This window comes from Mus musculus, chromosome 2, assembly GCF_000001635.26.
Source record: "Mus musculus strain C57BL/6J chromosome 2, GRCm38.p6 C57BL/6J".
Classification (NCBI taxonomy): Eukaryota; Metazoa; Chordata; class Mammalia; order Rodentia; family Muridae; genus Mus; species Mus musculus.
Window position 1 is genome coordinate 110,869,395 of NC_000068.7, and position 22,725 is coordinate 110,892,119.

General features: G+C 36.5%; 1 protein-coding gene across 6 annotated transcripts in view; it reads right to left on the reverse strand.

Moving 5' to 3' along the window:
• The window catches only part of Ano3 (anoctamin 3), a 295,191-nt gene that overhangs the window by 214,194 nt on the left and 58,272 nt on the right, over positions 1 to 22,725 (reverse strand). For all 6 annotated transcript variants that reach the window (NM_001128103.2, XM_030250348.1, NM_001355245.1 and 3 more), the window contains exons 2-3: positions 15,457 to 15,651; positions 11,411 to 11,482 (exon numbers count right to left, since the gene is read on the reverse strand). In NM_001128103.2, coding sequence (NP_001121575.1) covers positions 11,411 to 11,482; positions 15,457 to 15,651 — 267 coding nt within the window. The remainder of the gene's footprint in view (positions 1 to 11,410; positions 11,483 to 15,456; positions 15,652 to 22,725) is intronic.

Below are 22,725 nucleotides of genomic sequence, written 5' to 3' on the forward strand. Positions count from 1 at the left end.
GATACAGTTAGTGAAAAGTTGAAACAGGAGGAGTAGGTGGGAAATACTGGGAAAGTGAGGAAATACTGTAGTGTTTTAAACAAGGTTGTCAAAGACTGCCACCCAGAGTAACCCTGGAACAACGTCTCATTGAGGTAAGTGAACTTCTGTGGATGCAGGATGCAAGGAGAAGATGCCCGTATGACCAGGATTATGAGGTAAAGTATGCCATCCTATATGTTCGAAGGCAATGGCAATGAGGCTATTGGGGAGGAAAGGAGCACATGGCATGGTGTCATGGTAGAGAGGCAATAGAGGGAGTAGAACAGATTCTGTAGAGTTGTAACTATGGAGAGCTTTTATCTTTTATTATAGTTAAACGGGAGACACAGAAACACATTTGAGCCCTAGTGTGGCATCATCTCTATTTTAACAAAACTAATTCTGCAAAGAATAGACTGAGATGTTAAAGGCAGAGGAAAAGAGACTTGCAAAGACTAGGGAGAGAAGATGGTTTTGAATCAAAGTGATAGGGATGCTAGTAGTGGTCAGAACAAAGGGCCATTTTAAAAGAAAAGAAAGACAATTGTATTGAATATAATATAGGAAGGAAAGAAAGCAACAGCAATCTAAGGAGTCACGGATTGCGCAACAGAAAAGGATGTCAATTGTACTTATTATTTTACATATTCAAATTTTAGGTCCACAGCCTTGTCTTTTAGCACTTAAGATATTGAGATAGTAAGCTGAGGTCCTCCATCCTATGTGTGGCAGAATTGGTACACTGTCCCTGCTCATTTATACTTGGGTTTCCTAGCCAATGTGTACATTGCTTTGTCATACACCATGCTTGAGATATGATGATTTGGGAAGCTTTGGAGAAACAGAATATACAAAAATATGTAGCTGGGTTATATTATAGTTTCATGTGTTTATTAAATGTAAATAATGGAAGCACTAGATATTAAACATAATCCTCACAATGATATTAATCCAGAAAGCAAAGATTATATACAAATATGAAGCAAAGGTGTGAGACAAAGTTTGTATTTTTAAAAATTTTATGTGATTTAATATCTGCTGTGATGAAGAAAATGCTATTATCTCAGGCCAGTCTGTAAATGTATTTGAAAATTTGGGTTTGAATAAAAATATCCATTTCTGGATTGAAGGTAGTGAATCTGGCAGAAACCTTTCTTCAACAAATATCCATTTTGTTAAAAGCTTTTACAAATTTGTCAAAGCCTCTCATGAGCCCAACTAGAAATTTATGAAAATATAAAGGAAAGAAAATCTATGCTCACAGAAATTTCTCTCTACCAGGTGTGACCAACCTGTGGTCTCCATACTACACGCATCTCTCAGTAGCCAAGTATAGATATGAGTAAAATTCAATCCTAAATCCTAAATCTATTTAGGATAATATGAGATTTTGACTTATAAGAAAGAACACAATTGAACTATTTCCAAGCACACATTGTGTTGATTGTCAAATGATTTTGCAATGTCATTTTTTTTACATATATGCTTTTGGTTCCTTAATGTGAAATATATTTTCCCTGTAGGGTTTTTATTCCTGGGTCTTCTGCTTTCCAATGATATAATCCCTATGTCATCCAGAGTACTACTCTCTGTTACCTCACCAGAGAATGTCTCCTCTATATCTATATCTAACAGAGACTCTAATATTTCATTGTATTCAACAAGGCTTTATCATTTTTAATTTTATCATAATTTAATGTCAAATGTTATCCTACATAGGAGCATATGTATTTATATAAAATATACACATACAGACTATGTAATAAATTCATATGTCTTTATCTTGAATTATAACATCTGTAGCATAGATATGCTACATAAATATGCATTATATAAGGATGTATATATATATGGATATATATATAAAAGTATCATCATCTATGTGGGTTTATTATGAATGTGTATATTTAAGGGGAAGATAAAATGGCTATACTTATTTCCTCCTACTGTAAGTGTCATCAGCACACTGTTCTGCTCACTTTTATATTACAATATTCACCTCATTGTTTAACAAACTGTGAGCTTTCAAAAAGTGTTGAAAATTTGATGAGTAAAAAAATTAGTTACATAAAAATGTTTTAATTCAGAATGACATAAGTGCTCAAAGTATAATATTAATCAAGTATTTGATGCATTTTCACATATTATTTCAGTAATCTTTTACTTTTCATGAAACTTTGTAAAACTCTGTTGTGATGGTTAGTGTCAATTGTCAACTTGACAGGATATAGACGCACTTGGGAGAGAGAGAGCTGGCCGTGCATGCAGACTATGTTGTCTACTTCAACTGATATGCAAGGACCCATTTTAATTGTGGACAGGAACAGTCTCTGGACAAGGGAACCTGGGCTGCATCCGATGGAGAAAGTGAGCCAGACACTAGTTTGATGAGTGCGGATATGGTGTGAATATGGGTATGATGTGGATCTGAGAGCTATGCTAAGCTACTGACAGCCTGACTTCTGTGTCATAATGGACTGTGCCAGAATTTTAAGTGAAAATAAAATCACCCCATGTTATTGTCATCTGAGTATTTTATCAGAGCACAAGGCGGGGGGAAACTTGAGGGATATGTTAGAATAGGATTAAGAAGGAAAAAAAAAAACAGCACACAATGAACATAAAATAGTTTAGATTTGGTGTAGTTTTTCATTGTAGCTAAATCTTTTCTGTTATTCTTCCCAGAGGATGTTTGTATCATAACTGTCAGAATTTTAAAATTGTTTTAAGTTGGTATTTCTGCCAGGCTATGTCTGTGGGCAACAATGGAGAGGAACATATTGTGTTTTGATTCATGGAGTTAATCACTCCTTCACCAGTGGTTCTTCTGAAATATAAATGAAATTTGCCAATGTGTTTTGGCTCTTACTAAAGACATTTCTTTTTATTTAATCCACTTCATTTAATAATGCCTTTCTTTCAGAATGCCTACAATATCAATTAAGTTACAAATAAAAATATCTTACAAACAGTCACATTACATTGTTACCCAAAGTTCCATCATATTTCTCCCCTTGTAAACTAATTTTTTTTCACATTGTAGCATCTCAGAAATTAGGATAAGATTCACAGTACACATATTTAACAAATGTGGTAACTATCCACTTTCTTTTTAAAAGCTCTTAGTAATTTGATGTTGATGCTAACAGTTAATTGCATCTTAAAATTCAGGAATTTGAACACATAAAAAAATTACTTTCAAAACACCAACCAAGGCAGCTTTTGCAATAGTTGATAGTAAGATGAGATTTTCCATAACCAATAGAATTCTCTCTCTTTTTTAACCAATAGAACTCTTACTGCCTTTTACTTCCCCAAAGATCTAACAATATACACCCAGTAAAATAATACAGTTTGAAAATTTAAGGAAATTAAACCACATGTTGAAGTAAGGAAGCTGTGGACACTTTGCCCCTTCTTAGAATTGGGAACAAAACACCCATGGAAGGAGTTACAGAGACAAAAGCTGTGACAAAAGGATGGACCATCTAGTGATTGCCATATCCAGGGATCCATCCCATGATCAGCTTCCAAATGCTGACACCATTGCATACACTAGCAAGATTTTGCTGAAAGGACCCAGATATAGCTGTCTCTTGTGAGACTATGCCGGGGCCTAGCAAACACAGAAGTAGATGCTCACAGTCAGCTATTGAATGGATCACAGGGCCCCAATGGAGGAGCTAGAGAAAGTACCCAAGGAACTAAAGGGAACTGCAACCCTATATGTGGAACAACAATATGAACTAACCAGTACCCCGGAGCTCTTGTCTCTAGCTGCATATGTATCAAAAGATGGCCTAGTCGGCCATCACTGCAAAGAGAGGCCCATTGGACTTGCAAACTTTATATGCCCCAGTACAGGGGAACGCCAGGTCCAAAAAGGGGGAGTGGGTGGGTAGGGGAGTCTGGGGGTGGGTATGGGGGACTTTTGGAATAGCATTGGAAATGTAAATGAGGAAAATACCTAATTAAAAATGGAAAAAAAAAGAATGAGAAGAGAATAAACTGTTACTTTCAATAATTTAATCTACATCTAGGCTTCCTCACTGTTACAAAGATAGTGGGCTTGCGAGAGTCTTCTTGTAAAAAATTAGAGATAACAAAATATTTACATGGATTCCTTCCTAGTACTAGATGGAATAATACATGAAAAATGACCATAAAACATAAAGTACTAAATACACCACCCACACACATATAAATATATATATATAATTTTTAAAAATTGAAACTATATTTATATTTTCTAATATATTATATTAATTATATATTATATATATATACAATATATAAATACATAAAATAATATAGTTTAATATATTTAAATTTACTTAGTTATATATATTATATAATACATTGTATATATGATATTAGGTAAAATAAACAAATCTATAATTTGTTTTTATATGTGCTATATATGTATGTTTATTATATATAAAGTATTAAACATATAAATTATAAAGAATTAAATATATATATTCCTTATGTTTGTTATTAATTTACAATTCTACTACTTATATACTTGCAATAAACATGGAGATTTGAGTTTCTGAAAAGTACATATTTTTTATAAAGCCTAAATAGGGGTGTATAATAAAAGAATAAATTTTACAGCCAGTAGTCAGATTGTAATTTCAGTAGCTAGATTATCCCAATTCTATGTATTTTTTTCCCTCACAATGCCACTTCATCTCATTGCTTCATTATAATTTACTTAATGTACATGAGGAGCACCAGGCACTCCTGATGAGGACCCTGTTGGAGAATTTTGAATGTATGACAGCATTACCAGTCTGCTTCCCTAATTTGAAACTTTTCTATTTATAGGTAGTTACACTTTGTAAAAAATTACCACAATATCTTATAATGTATACTATTTAATTATACTGGATTAAAGTTATTTTTATAATTTACATATTTTCTAATTTAATCTTATCCAAAATACATTCTCTTTCTTGACTTTCCCAGAATATCTAATTCTAATCTGCTTGATATCCATATTATAGGACTGAATTAAATAATGTCTCCATTTCACAACTTAGATAGCTGAAGCACAGATTGTGTGGACCCAAGAATTGGTATATAAGCTGGACCTTTTGATTGCTACCTTTCGATTGCATACTCCATCTTTATAATTATTACTCATCTGAAACTTCCCTGGGAAAAAGTCCATGGATGGTCCCAATAATGATTTCTCAGAGATTTAATATTGTGATAATGAAGGAATTAATGTATACTTTGTTTCTGTACTTTTTAATTTGTCTATAACCACACACCTTATTTCTGTATTTCTGTTGTGAGATAGTTCCATTCAGGCTATTGATGGTACTCAGAGAACCCTGCTGTGCCTGTTGTTAGTGTTCACTACATATATCATCCAGGCTTCCAGTCATTCACCCAGTCAGCATTGAACTGTCAGTCACTAAGCAAAATCATATTTTCAATATCACTTATCAATTTGTAAACTGGATATAAATGGAGTCCTATCTAGTGTTTTATTATTTATAGATAAACAGGTGTCCTTAAATATCTGTTTATCAGTTAAACTTTTGCATTGAGTAATATAAGAAAAGCAATTCTATAATTGAAGCATGATGACTTTTAGATCTCTAAATAAGTTCCTGTCAGTGAAAAAGATGATCATAGTCAGGGCACAAATTAACAAAACATGAATTCCTAACAGGCCACTGCTCATTTTTTCCACTGTGCCAAATAGCATCCTGGGAGCAAAGCAGTGGTCTGCACTCTGAAGCTCTGTGTATTTGTCAATGTGCTCTGACTTATATCCATTCCTCACTTCTGTAACTAACCCTAAAATATTTTTGAACATAAAATATGTACCATAGACTATTATTTATCATAGGGCTATGAATGCCTGTATGATTAACAAAGTCTCTGCGTATTGATCCCAGGTAAGGATCCCTAAACAAACCATATAAAGTTAAGCAGCTGTATTAATTATGAAGGAAAGCAATTCCTGTTGAAACAGAAGGGGAAGCTGGGATGGATCTGGTTTAATGTGAGGTCCTGAGATGAGAGCAAACTTGTGATGAGCGAAAAGCACACGAGTGATTTGGCTACAGCACTGTGACTGAATGGATGCATTAGGAACTGGCCTGTAGAGGATAGACCCAGATTTCACAGGGCCTCTGAAGCCCAAAGTAAGTTATATTTTAAATGGAATGAGAAACCCTGGAGAGACTGGAGCAGAGAAATAAGGAGATTTCATTTTTCCTTCATCATGGCAATGTAGAAAAGAGACTATAAAAATACAAGAGTTTGTAAAGATCACAGAGTCCAATTAGACATTTATTGCACCAGTTTACCCAGGAAATCATGGACTCAACTATGTAAAGGCGTGAATAGGGTAATCAGTGGTCAGACTCTGAGTACATCCACCCAAGAATACCAATTAATTGAACAAGTTTGACAAGCAACCTAAAATGCACTGTGACCCATGGCCTCGGGCTCTGGTCTCCATGCTTTCTCTGCCATGATCCTTGAAACATGAGCCTAAATGACCCCCTTCCTTGAGTTATTTTTTTTTATCAGGATGCTTATCAACGCCCCTGGAGAAGTAAATAACACATCAGTCCTGGTAGAAATGTAAGCTCTAAAGCAATAAAACTATAGTCTTTCTTCAGAGTTCTTACTTTGACCAAGAGGAAATATCAGTCTTCAATGGAACACTGAGAACACTGAATTGGCTATAGCACAGCATTAATAATTTCATGATGAAAAACGGAAGCCATTAACTAGATGCACTTGCCTGGATTGCAGAGTAGAGCTTAGAACCTCTGAATTAACATGGTCAGATGTCATGGTATTATGCACTCTTTAAGGCAAATGCAGCAGATTTAAAGACAAAGTGCTAACATGCTCTTGTTTACTTAAATAAACTCTTGATGCTTCTTCCTTGAATTTATTTGATCTCTTTTCAAAAACAATGAAAACAATGCATTGCAGAGATGTGGGTGACTTTCTTTGTAGTTATTTACGGTTTATTTTACACATTTTATATTCTATTCACCCTCCTAATTCCCCTCAGCTTCATGACCCCTGTCATACCCACCTAACTTTGTGTTTTATTCCACCACCACCCCTACCCCACCTCCCACCCCCGTCATGAGTACTTTGCACTCCCCAAACATCCTTAGATGTGTGGTCTTCTACTAGAATGTAGTAGAATTGTTGGGAGTTACACTCTAGAAAGGTTTGGGACTGCATAGGTGTTGTGCATGCTGAAATAACTACTGTGACTTTACATCAGCAACTTTTCTACTGTGTCCTGGAGACAGTTTTCTTGTAGTCATCTACCTCCTTATGCCTTTGGACAATTTCTTCCCCATCCCTTCCACCATGGTCCTTCAGTCATTGCAAAAAAGAATGTAGGATATATGCTCAGTAATGAATGAGAACTCTGCAGTCTTTTATTCTCTGTACTTTGGCCAGTTGTGGGCCTCTGAGGTAATCACCATCTACTGCAAACAGAATCTTCTCAGAGATAAGTTATAATAGTAGCTACCTCAAGACCCAGCTGTGCCACTTCTGGACATATACCTTAAAGATGTTTTAACATCCAACAAGGACACTTGCTCAAGAATGTTCTAGCAGCTTTATTCATAGCAGCCAGAAACTGCAAACAACCTAAATGTCCCTCAACAGAAAAATAGATAAAGAAAATATGGTTCATTTACACAATAGACTACTACTTAGCTATTAAAAAATGGTCATCATAAAATTTGTAGGCAAATGGATGGAATTAGAAAATATCCTGAATAAGATAACCCAGACCAAAAAGGACATACATAGTATGTACTCACTTATAAGTGGATATTAGGCAAAAAAGTACAGGACTACCATTTTGTAAACTACAGACCCAGAGAAACCAAATAACAAGTAATGTACAAGAAAAGATGGTTGAATCTTTCTCAGAAGGTAAAATAAAATAGATATTATAGGTGAATGGATGGAAGGAACTGGATGGAAAAAGAAAGAGCTAGGGAGCCAGGAAGAGGATTAGGTATAAGGAGAACAGTAGAGAAAGAATGGAAATTGGGGGATGGGGGGAAGCAACTCAAGGACATTCCAGAAACCTGTGATTGAGAGATTTCCCAGGGTGTCTATGGGGGGCCGCTCTAGCTGAGAATTGTAGCAGTGGGGAATAGGGATCCTGAAGTGGTCACCTCCTGTATCTAGGCAAGACTCCCAGTGGAGAGATAAAGATGGCAACCCATTCACAAACCCTTTGACCCAAAATATGTCTTGCTTATGAGATGTGCAGGGACAAAGATATAGCAGAGACTGAGGACATGGACAATCAGTGGCTGGCCTAAATTGAGACCTATCCCATGGGCAAGAACCAATTTCTGACACTACTAATAATACTCTGTTATGCTTACAGACAGAAGCCTAGCAAAATGATCCTATGAAAGGCTCTATCCAGGAGTTATTAGAAACAGATGCAGAGACCTAGAGGCAAACATTAAATAGAGCTCAGAGAGATTTGTGGAAGAGTTTGGAAAATAATTGAGAGATTTGATGAGAACAGGGAATCCACAGGAAGACCAACAGAGTCAACTAATGTGGATCCTTGGGGACTCTAAGAGACTAAACTGCAAAACAAGAAGCAAGGGAGAGTAGGCTGGACCTAGACCCCAGAAACCCATGTAACAGAAATGTAGCTTGGTTTTCACGTGGATCCCTCAACAATTGGAGCAGGGGCTTCCCTGAATTTGTTGCCTGCCTCTAGATCCCATTCCCCTAATTTGCCCATATTGTCTGGCCTCAGTGGGAAGAGATGCACTTAGTCCTGCAGTGACGTGATGAGCTAGAGATGGAGTTGGGACAAGGTGGTGTGTGTGTGTGTGTGTGGTACCTAATGGGGTCTCCCCATTCTCAGAGAAGTAGAGGAGTAATGTTGGGAGGATCTGTTTGAATAGGTACTGAGAAGAGAAGGGAGCTGATATTAGGATGTAAAGCAAATTAATTAATTAAAAATGGAATATTAAAAAAACGATTCTGATGACTAGGGACTACGACTACACATATTATGTGGGTGTTAAGAGATTTATAGTCACACAGATATTGGCAAATTTGTTGCAGGATATTTGATCACATCGTGAACCTTGAGATTGTTTTTGTTTGTTTGTTTGTTTTATTTATTTATACCAAAAATATTTCTTCTTGTGGTGTAGCTCAGACCTTAGCACATAACTTTAATTCCCATACCAAAAATATAGACATGACCTGAGTATACATCTTTAATCCAAAATAATGAAGGCACAGTTAGTTTGTAGAAGAAAGTGCATGTGTGTGAAAGTAGTATCTAATTGAGTGGCAGACAAAGTGACAAATCAGAGAAAGATTTGACAGAATAGCATATGACAAACTCTCATGAGGAGAGAGAGGAAAGGGAAGCTACTTAAGAGAGCAGCATAGAAGCCGGGCGTGGTGGCACATGCCTTTAATCCCAGCATTTGGAAGGCAGGGCCGGGCAGATTTCTGAGTTCGAGGCCAACCTGGTCTATGGAGTGAGTTCCAAGACAGCCAGGGCTACACAGAGAAACCCTGTCTTGAAAAATCAAAGAGAGAGAGAGAGAGAGAGAGAGAGAGAGAGAGAGAGAGAGAGAGAGAGAGAGAGAGAGACCAGAGATAGGTTATAGAGAGAGAATAAGCAATTACAGAGCAAGAAGACAGAGCAAGTTAGAGAATGAGAAAGAGCCAGAAGATTAGAACAGATTGTCAAAGTTATTATGAGGCCAAGCAGAGCAACTCAGGAGAGGGCAAGAGAAAGAAGCCAGATGGACTGAGAAGTTTTGAGATAGAACAGCAGAATTGACCAGGAAGCCAGAGTTCAGAAAGAATTAGAAAGGGTAAATTTATTTAGCAGTAGGTTTCAGAGGCTGAAAACTCTCTAGGCCTAGATAAGATTGTAGAGCAGCTAGAAGCTTCTAGGACAAGGCCTAAGTTACCAGACTGAGGCAGTAAATCTCCAGATGACAATTGAACAGGAGAGTAAAAGGTACTTTCATAAAAATTTCACTGTATTGGAGTTTTTCTTTTAAATATGATTTCTTTCTACCCCCTCCTCTGTGAGTGTTTATTTAATTTTACAGAAACTTCATTATTTCTTTAGCATGAATAGATCATGAAAAACTGACAAATTTTGAAATATCAAGTGTAAGGTTGGAAAAGTTGATTGATGCTAATAAACATCAGATGGGTTGAGACCCACAGAAATGATGAAACATGATTTTTTCCTATTATACTGGGTTTAGAAAAATTTTGAAATAATAAGTTTTCTAAAATTAGATCAGCGCATTAAAATCAAAGCATTTTGTGTCTAGAGAAACTGAAAATCTTAACTGGTACTAATTTAGTGAAACACTAATGGGAACTTTCCCACGTGTGTGGGTGTGTAGAACAAAGAAGACCAAGTGTTTTCATGTTGCTTTGCTCTCAGAAGAGGAGTAACTGAAGAGCATGCTGCAAAATGAGGTACGATAGAAGGACCTTTCTCTTGTTCTGACGAAATGTTCCCTTTGAAGTTTCATGTGAAATGAGCCAGATAACATTTTAATTAGAAAATTAATAAACTAGCCTTGTTTCTAGGCAACACAGATTGAAAGGTAATATAAAATGATGATTAAATTGTAATTTTTGGAATGTTGTTACAAATAACACAGTTCAAGGTGTTGGGAATGCTTAAATGTCTTGACAATGTCATAGAAAATAGAACAAGATAAAAATTTTAGACTTTCTTAATCTTGAACACATTTATGTTTATCCAGGTACTAACAAAAAAAAAGTATGGATATTCATGTCACCTATGTTACCGTGATCAGAGAATTTCAACAACCCTCCTCCCCCACACCAGGAGTCTTCAGTTTGTTCATATTTCAACTTGTAGGCAATTCAAACACACCAACAGTGTTTTCATAAAGAAAACTCATGATCAATTTCTGTTAGTCATAAATAGATTCACTTTGAATTTATAGGAACATATAAAAATGATATTATCCACTACTGAAGAAATAGGACAGAACTTTCAACTTTTACTCTCATGAAAAATATTGGGTGACAAAATTTGGTACATCTCATCATATCACTGTCGATGCACTTACTTGTTTAGAATGGAAAGAAATTCATAAGAAAAATCCACTCACACTTTGTTATAGAATTATTCATTACAGCTTCCTTATATTATTAGAACTTTAAATTGTATAATAAATCAATTATTTATCAAACTCAGATTTTTATAATCGCTGCTCAAATTTTAAAGACAAAACACAAACATTTTTATCAAAAATTGTTCTAGGTTTGAAGAGTACACTTTATTCTTCAAGAAAGGGAAAAGAGGAGAAAATACTAGAAATTAACTCACCCAAGCAAAAGTCACTGAGGTCAGCAAAGGAACACTTAAGGGTAGAGTCCTTTCTACTCTCCTCCGAAGTAACTGGGGAAAAAACAGAGACACTTCGTAATCTGGAGGAATAAATACTTAGCTAGAAAGTGACTGTGATGTCTAAATGATACTCAAAAAGAAATGGTTTAACTTAATGTATTGAAGTTCAAAATATTTAAGCAATATTTAAAATTTAACTTACAAAACAACACCAACTTTTGTTACAGTTACCTTGTTCATTATCTTAAACAATTACCACTTTGTCACACATCACTTTAAGTTGAATAAAATACATAGTATTGCTGTATTATTGAAAAGAAAATTCTAGTATTCTCAGGGTATACAGGAGAAAGAAATCAAAGAGACTCATAATGAAATACATTTTCATAAAGCAAACATCAAGAGGAGAGTGGAAAAATATAAATATCTATTAAATAATAGAGTGTGGCTTGATTTTATGAACTGGGGTAGTCTATAGGCAACCCAGGTCATAAGTGTTCATGTAAGACACTCATGATGTCTTCCACGAGTGAATGTGTGAACCAGCGTATCTCAGGTCCTCATTTTCTGTAGTATGGCATCATGTTCACGTGTCCTTAAATCTCAGACTTGTTCTGTTTTCAATACTACCTCATTCTCAGGAATCAACTCTTCAATTAAAACAGTTGGCGTTTCTTATTTTTAAATATATTAGTTCCATAACAGCTGGATTTCTTGCAAAATTTTCTTACATTCCTGAGATGTATTTCTGTCCTGCCCCTCCCATTCTCCACTCTTTCCCCACCTGCCTCTTACTGATCCCTTTACTGCCCTCTTACTGTCTTACGTTGATTTTGATTCCTGACTCCCTTCCTCTCAAGATTCAAAGCATGTTTCCCTCTCTGAGTAGGAATTTATTTCATTTAACATGATTGTCTTCAATTTTATTCTTTTTGCTTATTCTGATGTAATAAGATCTCTTTTCATTGTCTGCATGGACACTATTCCCTTGTGAATATAGGTCACATTTGTTTATGCATCTATGCATTGATAGGTGTAAGATGGTTCTGTAGAAGCTATTATGGAGGCTGCATAGATAAACATGGGCATGTAGGTATCTTTACTATATGCAGAGTTTGATAGCTTTGGTGGCATACAGATATATTTCATGATGAATTTACAAATTAATTTGTATCCTAAATAGAGTATATGATTTGTTTAAATGTGTATCCTCCCCCAAAATTACTTAGTGTGTTTTGTTTGCTCTGTTTTATGTTTCTTTTGTTTGGCTGATAGCCATTCCAAATGGAATGAAATGGAGGTAAAATATAGTAGATTTTGATAATATTATTTATGTTTATTTGTTGTTGTTTAGTTTACATAGATTAATACCATATTGCCCACCTTAGTTTTGAAGGAGTTATATATTGGCTATGCTGGCCTAAAATTAATGATTTTGTTGTCTCCCATGTCCACAGTGTTAGGTTTCAGTTATATTCTACCAAGCCTGGATCCTGGTGTACCTTTAAACTACATTTCCCTGATGACATCATTTATCAGATATCTTATACCTATTTGCTGTACATTTGCTCCCCCGTTTATAGTTTATATCTACTTAGCTTCTTTGATCATTCTGATGATTTGATCCTTAAGTGTTTTTTTTTTCTTCTAATTCTTTATTCCTAAAATTAGCCTACCAGCAAAAGAATAGTTGACAAAGACTTTCTCTTGTTCTGTAAGCCATCTCTTCCCAAATTTTATCGAATTTCTTTTGTAAATTCATATTATTTTCTGAGCCACTGAAGCCCTATTCAAGAACTCTATAGATTTTTAAGTGTTAGTCTTATTAATCCCTATTAGATTCAAAGTTACAGGTTTATACCAAGGTCTTTGATACATTCTGATTTGCTTTTTGTAGATGCCAAGACAGAAGTATGCAGTTTCACCTGCAAGTGGATACATTTTTTTCCAAGTGTGTGCTAAAGATTCTCCTATGTCTCCAATAAATATTTTGGCCTTGTTATCTACAGAGACTCATTAGTCTGTTTTTAATATTGTGCCAGTGTCATGTTGTGTGTTTTTTTTTTAATATGGAACTGTAGTGCAACTTTGTTTACTTGCTTCTTTGTTTGAGAAAGACAGTGTCTATGGAGGCTAGACTGAAACTGACAACATGGTCTAGTTTGGCCTCAACATCATGATCCTCTGCCTAAACCTGTTAAGTACTGTGACTAACAGCATTATATTGAGTAATAGTAGGCAAAAGTGGATACCCATATCATTTTAATTGCCAAGAAATGCTTCCACTTTTGCCCAAATCAATAAAATGTTATTAAGTAATCAATTAATGTCATTTGTTACATAAAACCATATTCTTTTATTACTAATTTCTTCAAGAGTTTTCATGATAAAAGGGACATGAATTTTTCAATGGTCTTTTTTTTGTGCTTCTATTGAGAATATTATGGTATTCAGATCGTTTTGTTTCTTTACCCGATGTGCTGTGTTTATTGATTTGAATATGTTGAACCATCCCTTACATTTCTAGAATGGAATCAACCCTCAATCACTTTAATAGATTTTAATATAATGCTTTTATTTTGCCTGCACTGGTTTCTGCAGGTCTTGTCTACGCTGTGTATCCTTTTCATCCTCAGTATGTATTTATATAACACTTGTGTGAGCTTCCTAATGACAGAAAGCCCTAGAAATTATTTTGTATTCTAATGAGTGAGTCTGCACCATTATTTCAGAATGAAGATTATTTATGGATAGGATTTTAATGTAAAGGTATTTACTAATTCCTGGTATTTTGAAGATTAATTTTTTTATTGGTTGTTAAAGATACTATGTATACTTTTCCTTCTCTTTTATTTAGGTTGGAGAGTTCATAATTTACTAAATGCTTGGTACTTTTCCTTATTACTATTCAATTATCTATTTTTCAAACTAGGTTTAACTTATCCTAAAGTTTTATGCTTGTGTATGTATTTCTTAATTTTTGTGTAAGATTCCTTAGAGTGTCTTCAGGTGGTGCTTTTTATAAGAAAATAAAATTCTTTATTGCTGACTGATTCTTGAATATGGTCTGTAAATCATTATCAGAGTTGTCCTAACAACAGTGATATAAAATATGGGCCCTATGATCTGGTGCTTCACAAGTTGAGCTTATCTTCCCCTTAACACACTCAATATATGTTCAGATGCTCCTGGGATAGGCAACCTCTAAAGCAAAACAGAATAAACACAGCGAGCCAACAAGTTGCCTTTCCGATGAGTCACTGTATTGTTCTCCTTTTACCAGACTTATTCCTAAAGAGCTCAATAAATCCTAGCCAGATGTAACAAAGCAGGAAGAAAGCAATTGTCAAAATTATTTACTCTTTTCCTAAAACAATTAGTGATATTCTGCTGTGCTTGCAGACAGCCTAGCATAACTGTGATCAGAGAGGTTTCACTCAGCAACAGAGGAGAACTGATACAGCGACTCATAGACAAACAATAAGTAGAGTTTGAGGAGTCTTGTGGAAAGCGGAGAGGAAAGATTGAAGGAGCCAGAGAGATCAAAGACATCACAACAAAACCTACAGAATCAAAAACCATGGGCCTATAGGGGCTCAAGGAGATGGAACTGCCAACCAGAGAGCATGTATGGGACAGACCTAGGCCCTCTGCACATATGTAAAAGTTGTGCAGCTGAGACTTCATGTGGGATTCCTAAAGTGGGAGCAAGGACTGTCCCAGACTACATTGCCTGCCCTTCCCCCTAACTGAGCTGCCTTGTCTAGCCTCAGTAGAGGAAGATGAGCCTAGTCTTACTGCAGCTTGATATAGCAAGATCGGTTAATATCCATGGAAGACCTCCCCTTTTCTGAGGAGAAAGGGAGGAAGGATAATGGGGAGCTGATGAGTTGAGAGGTAGGGAGAGGGAGGAGAGGAGGGAGAGAAACTGCTCTCAGGATTTTAAAGTAAAAAATAACTTAGTCAATTTGTAAAAAAAAAATATTCACTCTTAGTAAATGTAATAAAAAGTAACTGTCACATACCATGTTCAGGCTTATCAGCAGAAAGAAATGTTACAGAAGTTGGAGCCTGAGATTCACTCTCAGTTGACTGAAACAGTGAAGCAGATTGACTCAAGCTTTTTGAATGAGCATAGCTCTGGGCCAGGCAAGGCAGGGATCTCCTAGATGGTTTTAATGACGCTTCAGTTGTTATCTCACTTTTGCTTATATTCATACCTGTAAATAAAAAATAATGAGTATTAGCAACATGTCAGAGACCAACAAATGCATTTCACACTGGTAGTTCCTTAAAATAAAATATCTAGATGGTAAAAACAAATTGGATTTTTTTTTTTGTCAAAGGAAGAGTCAACCTTTAACTAGACTCTTCTTTTTAAAAGTTGCATCTTCCTGATGGACAATAATGCTGAACATTTACATAAAATTTATTTTAAAATGTTTTATAAAATACATTTTGCTCATATCCCACAACTCTTCTTAGATCCTCCCCACCTCCTTTCCCACCCCAATTTTTGTTCCCTCTCTCTCCCCGCCCCCTCTGTCTTTCTCTCTTTTTCTCTATCTCTTTCTCAAAATCTTTCTTTCCATCTCAGAATAAAAGAGATGGATAAGCCTAAAAGTTTAGATTGTATGTGGTTACAATTTAAATTATTTTTATGCAAATAAAACATGGAACAAACAAGTGTGAATTCATAATTGATGGAAAAAAACTGCACCCAATCTTGTAGCTTTCTAGGACTTTTTAATTAAAATGAAATATGCCTTTATTTTCACAAAGAATGCTCTAAACCGCCATTTAAAAAATTACATGTTCTTTCCAACTGAGAAACAATTAATGTTTTAAATACTAAAATCAAGAAATAACAGAGAAAATTGTCTTCAGATAATTTTGATATCATTGAGTCTTGTCTTATATATTATTTTGCTTCAGAGCCTCCAATTTAGAAACTAAATATTTGCCTCTTGTCTCTGGTCTTGCGGTAAGAACTTTATATTAGAAATAACAGAAAATATATGTAAAAAGTAAATGTTCTTTAAGGTAAAGTTAAGGGAGATGCACAGACAGAAGTTCAGGATAGCTGAGCATCAGAATATTGGGCAGAAAGTTAAGTGCTCTTAGAATCTCTATAGTCTTGGATCTCTTGACAAGCAGCCTTGACAGAGTGTGTGTAATAATACTATTTTCACTATAACCCAATGACTTTCACACAGCTCTACAATAGAGTAACTTCTGAATTTCCCTTTCTCATAATATTTAAATACAAGTGGAAGGGTCACCTGTTCCTTGAGTGTGTATTGAATACTCTATTTATGAGGACTCTTATATACTAATACAGGCTGAGAATAAATTAATTATGATTGTCAATACAGTGAATGCTTTATATTATTTGCCTTGCTATTGTATTATTCCTTCTTTTCTTCCTTTCTTCCTCTTCTCTCTCTCTCTTTCTTTCTTTCTTTCTTTCTTTCTTTCTTTCTTTCTTTCTTTCTTTCTTTCAGCAGATGCCATTTATGCTCTTGCCCTCCATAGTATTCTTCTAACATTGAGTATAAAATTGTAGGTAAAGCCAATATATACTTCACTCTTTTACATGGCATTTATATATTTCTGTAAAGTCAGGCATTTGTCAACTAGACATGTATATGCATAGGTACTGTTTATGAGACTATGAGCATGGAAGCCATTGTACAGAATGGAAAATAATATAAGGTAACAATGCTAATCATAAGACAGATTTCATTGACTGATCCACCTTTTCTTTTTCTGCATCTTCAATACGATGTTTTACCATTTCCTACACTACTGATGTTTCCAAAGCTACTACAGAGAAGCCAATCTGAGTTATTCACCATTTAATGCCTAATATTGAGAGATGTAAATTCTACTGTTCTCAGGTTTATAATATCTTTTTGAAAGCTTTTCAACCCATGATCTCACACTTCCAGTTGTCATGATCATTACTGTAAAGCCCTCTTGACTAACATTCCCCCACACCAACTGAGACATCTTTCATAACAGCATTATTAAGACTTGCTCCATCTCTTGTGTGAAAAATCCAAGAAACAAGACTTAGATACTAGTCTCAAGTCTTATATCTGGGAATGGTGGCAGTCAGGGGTAGGTGATGTTAATTTGATTTAACAACTTTGTTCTTTGCAATGAAATGCTACTGCTTCCTTGTCTATTAAGAATCTTCTTTTAGAAAAGTTTGCTCCTCCCTCTTTAATTTTCATTAGATCAAGAAAAATATATGTGTATTGGATCAGACTCCTCCTAGGATGAGGATGGGTAATTCAGAGTATAGAAGAAAGTTCAATAAAGGAAATGTTCTATTCATCTGGCTTAGATTCAGAAAAACTAGCAAAGATTGAAGCTCCCTCTGAGTTTCATGGATCAGAGAGTTTTATGATTCTTATTCATCACAGAATAAACTATAGGAACTTGGAGACAACTAGCGCTAAAAGAAAGAAAATATAGAAGAACTTTGTGCTAAGTTTTAATACACAACCTTAAGAGAAAATACACAAGAGACTGGCAAGATGAAGCTAAGAAGACACATATACCCACTTGTCCCTTGTTTGTGCTTAATCTCACAATGGATTCCCCTGCTAAAGCACCAACATTACTAGAGACCATGGCAACCTCAAGGTTTTGCTTTTTTCCAGATATCTGCCTGTAGAGCACTCAGCATAGTGGTAGAAAAACACAAGGTAAAAGGACAAATGAAGATTAAACACCATGCATGTAAAGATGCAGAACTTGAGAGAAACTTCCCACCTAACTGTTACCAACAGAAAGCAACTCAAGTACTTCCATCAGAGCATAAAATTTAAAATCCTCCAACCCTTTATTGCCTCTCACCCCATACTATAAATAACCATTTGATTATAATATCTTAGAATGTACATCAAAAGCTCTGTTCGTGTTTAATTCAAGGCAGAATAACAATGGGAAGGTTTGAATCTACAGAATGCGTTAGTGTCCTTGACTAATTTTTATCTTTGTTTACTATTCTTTAATTTTCAACCATTTGAAAGGACTTTCTACACTCAAGTCTTTTTTTAAATAAATGCTTGATTTACCAACCCAGAAGGTGTTATTGTGAGAGATATAGCCCTGCCACTTCCATGCCATGTGGTGGCATGAGCAAGGAAGACCCATTGCACATGCGCGCGCGCACGCACGCGCGCGCGCGCACACACACACACACACACACACACACACACACACACACACACCTTGACCCTTGTCACTTATTGGAGACAGGAGAGCTGGCCCAGAGGTTATGAAAGTTGAAGAGCTGTCCCTGCTGCAGCACTCTTGAGAGCAAACCTCATGCCTTGACTGGATAGTAAAGCTGTTCTTGGTATAGGAAAATGGTGAACTGGCCCTCAGGGTATGAGAGTGGGAGTACTGGCCCCTCAACCCCCTCAACTTGTCTGCTTTGTGGTGGTATGGGCAAGGGAGAGATGACCTCCCTACACAATACTCTTTACCTCTAACCACCTATGGCAGAATAGAGAGATGGCTCCAAGGTCATGAGAGCTGGGGAATTAATCCAGTCCCTTGCCTGCTTCAGCACTTGGGAAAGCAGGCTCTACACCTCCCTTGAGCAGCACAGTAAAGTTGGTACTGATAGTGTGGGTGCACTTGAGCAGGCCCCAAAGCCCTGAGAGTGGGAGAGCTAGCTCTGCCCCTTGCTGGTTGTGGCATTGGAGCTACTAGCCAGGACAGTAAGTGCTGGAGAGCTTGCCCAGGTGGAAGGGGTGCAAGAGAGCTGGTGGGTTGACCAGCTCAGATACCACCCAGCCCAAGATACAGGGCTTTGAGTTGGCCCCCTCCAACATCTATCCATCTATAAACTGCTGAAGCACATGGAAGGAGCTGGTCCTGCAGATCTAAAGCGGCAGGATCTCCATGACACAGGGCAACAACAGAATATCTGAAAGGAGTTCTTGTGAGGAACCCATATTGATATTGTAGCAGAAGCCAGGGGCCTCAAACCAGACCAATGACTCACTGCAACAAATATTTACAAGCAAAGATTTGTGAACAAAAGGGTATACTGTGGAATATACTGTGGCACACTACAAAAATCTTCCATAATGAGAGGAATAATGAGGGGGAGGGGATAGGTTGTAAGGGCAGAGGGTGGAAACAAAGCAACAAGGAGAAGAGTGGGGTTGGGGTACATCATGTGAAATTCACAAAGAATCAATAAAATGTTAAATAAAATGTACTTTGCTCTTAGCAAGCTGGGCCTACAAAGGTCTACTCTAGGCTCAGTATTTTTATGGGACTTCTGAGCATGTGATTCTTGTGCTTGCTCGTGGGTTCTTTTTCTTCTGTGGATTTGCCTTGTCCAACTTTGTTGTGATGGTTTTTGATTCATCTTATTTGTGGGTTAAAATGGGTGTCCTGCATCTGGCCTGCCACAGGGCTAGAGCCACTCATAGAGGTAGATGCATGGGAAGTTTGACTGCATGCACCCCATGCCACCCACCACCAGGCAGGCATCAGGCTGTGAGAAGCCACAGGACCCTACTCCAGGGGTGAAGAGGCACAGTCTGAGGTCCATGCGGAACTGCAAGAATTTAGCTTGGATTCTTGGGCACCACAGTCTCCTTGAGAATGAGTGGGGGCCCGTGGGGGCTGGCTCTGGTCCTGGGCAAAGGAAAAGGAGAAGGAGGAGAGGAGAGTGCTCTGGGACAAGAATTCTTGTCTTGCTCAGCGTGAGGCTTGGTGGCTTGGTGGAGACTGTGGCCTAGAAAGCAGAGAGGCCTCCTACAGGAGATTAGATGAGGCTCTTTTGAGGAAGATCTACTCCATTGTTCCAGCACAGTGATCCTGATGAGAAGAGGCAGTCAATGGTTTCAAGGCATTTATTATTATAGTGGAGTGTTGTGATGAGTGAAACTGTACCCCCTTTTCTCAGGATGGGCCTGAGGTTAGGGAAGGGGAGCTAAGAGGGTAGTAGAGGCAGAGAAAGGCAGAGAGAGGGAGAGAGGACAGAAATAGAGGCTGGCCTTGGCATGTGGAGAGAGTGGGGAAGGGAATGTGGAGAGAGGGGATACAAGAGGGCAAGAAAGAAAGGAAAGAATAGGAGAGTAAGAGAGTAAGAGAGGTTAGAGGGGACAAGCAGCCCCCTTTATAGTGGGCCAGGCCTACCTAGCTATTGCCAGGTCACTGTTGGGGTGGAGTCCAGACAATACCAGGGGGTTGGAGTCTTGCCCTATGTGAACTTGATGGCCACAGAATTATGGAGCTGAGGCGTCTGGGAGTATGGCAAACTTCCTTCTGCTGGGTCTTTAGGGTTTTAGGGTAGCTCAACCAGAGAACAGGCTGCCTTTCATGGTCCCACACTTATTGTACTTTATTTTGTTTAAAAAACGCTTTGCGCTTTCCCTCTACAGCTAAATTGCATATAACTATTCACATGTATTGTTTCCTTTGCCAAAGAGCTCATTCCACTACAAGTCAAACATCATAATAGACTAATGTTTCTTGTTATATGTCCTCTTAGCAGCATATTCTCTGCTCTGATGGACTTTATGCCACCTGCATTTTTAGTGAGCTTAAATTCAGCATATTCTTTTCAAGCATGGAGCATATTGCATGAAGATAGGATTCATGTTTATATTGTTATCAAACTGATATAGTTTGAGTCCCTGGCACTCCACACATAATATCCAAATGAGTATTAAGTAGTACAGGAGTAGAAGAGACAGAGAAAGCTCCACAACCCAAGAAAGACTAAAACCCCAAATGAACATGAATCATTCACTCTGTACAATTTTGAAACTTAAATGAATTATAATGTGTCTTCTACAACTGTGCTTTAGTTTAAAAACAATTTTAGATTAAATATTAATTTCACAATTTAATAAGATTTTATCATTATTAATACAAGAACATTGAACTAGGGAATTATTTAAATTACTTAGGATACTCAAAAAAAAACCCAAATTCATAGGTTTGCTGAATTTTTTATATTGTTTTCTTTTTTCCTATTTTATTAATTTCTCATTGTTTTTTACTAGTTTTTGCCACCGGGCATGGTGGCGCATGCCTTTAATCCCAGCACTTGGGAAGCAGAGGCAGGCGGATTTTTGAGTTCAAGGCCAGCCTGGTCTAAAAAGTGAGTTCCAGGACAGCCAGGGCTACACAGAAAAACCCTGCCTCATAAAACCAAAAAAAAAAAAAAAAAAAAAAAGATTTGCCATATACTAGATTTGTGTGACAGGTCCTTCTCCCCCACAACAACAATTACGTTCTTAGTACTGATGGATTTATCTAAGAATTTACCAAGAGAACCCCATTGCTTTTAAAAGTTGCTGTGATTCTAAGGCTCAAATTTTATTGCACAGAAAAGAAACAAAACAAACACACCAAAGAGAAATCAATAGCACAGACCTTTCCCTCATCAAGTTTCAATTTAGTCAACTTCGTAAGTAAATTATATGTAGTTCATAATCAGGTTCCTACTTTGAAAGATACCATAATTTGTTTAAATTAATTTTCCCCTTATTTTCACTATCTTGAAATTTATTATCTTCCAAATGGACACCTACAGCTGAGAAAAGATTATTCTCTCAAGGAGCAATGGCTATGGTATGTCCTGGGCTTCTATAACCTCTGTAGGTTATAGATACTCAAGTAATACACTGTTTTTGTCTGATCATCTGAGTTCTCTCAAGGCAGGAATCAACTCATTAACTTCCTTATTTATAAATATCAAGCAATAATATTTAACTCATAAGATTATAAGAGGGAAAAATAAGGAACTAAAAAACTTTGAAGTGCTAGAAAAATGCCTGGCTCATAGCATATCTCTATGTTGATATTTTCATCACTGAGCCAAAGATTCTGTGCATCAAAAGAGTGCATGGCCTGCAGAGTAAGGACAGGGAAGCTTCCGGAATCTTTATACCAAAAATAACAAACAGTTCCTTTTCCTAAAATAATCATATCTTTTTAACGCAGGCACACATAACAATGAGATTATAGTCTGAATTACATTCATATTCTTACTACTCAATGCTATAAAGAATTTAGCATATGTCATATAGACATGAACTTTTATATACAATGATTTATTGTATATAACAAATATTTGACATATAATTGATGTTTCATCAACTTTATACTTTTAAGATCGTCATGTTTTATAATGATACATATTGTTTATTGGATGTTATAATTCTAACATTGGAAATTGACACACACACAAAAATCAATTTCTAAGGGATACCATTATTGCAGAAATATGTTTGTAATCATGGACAATT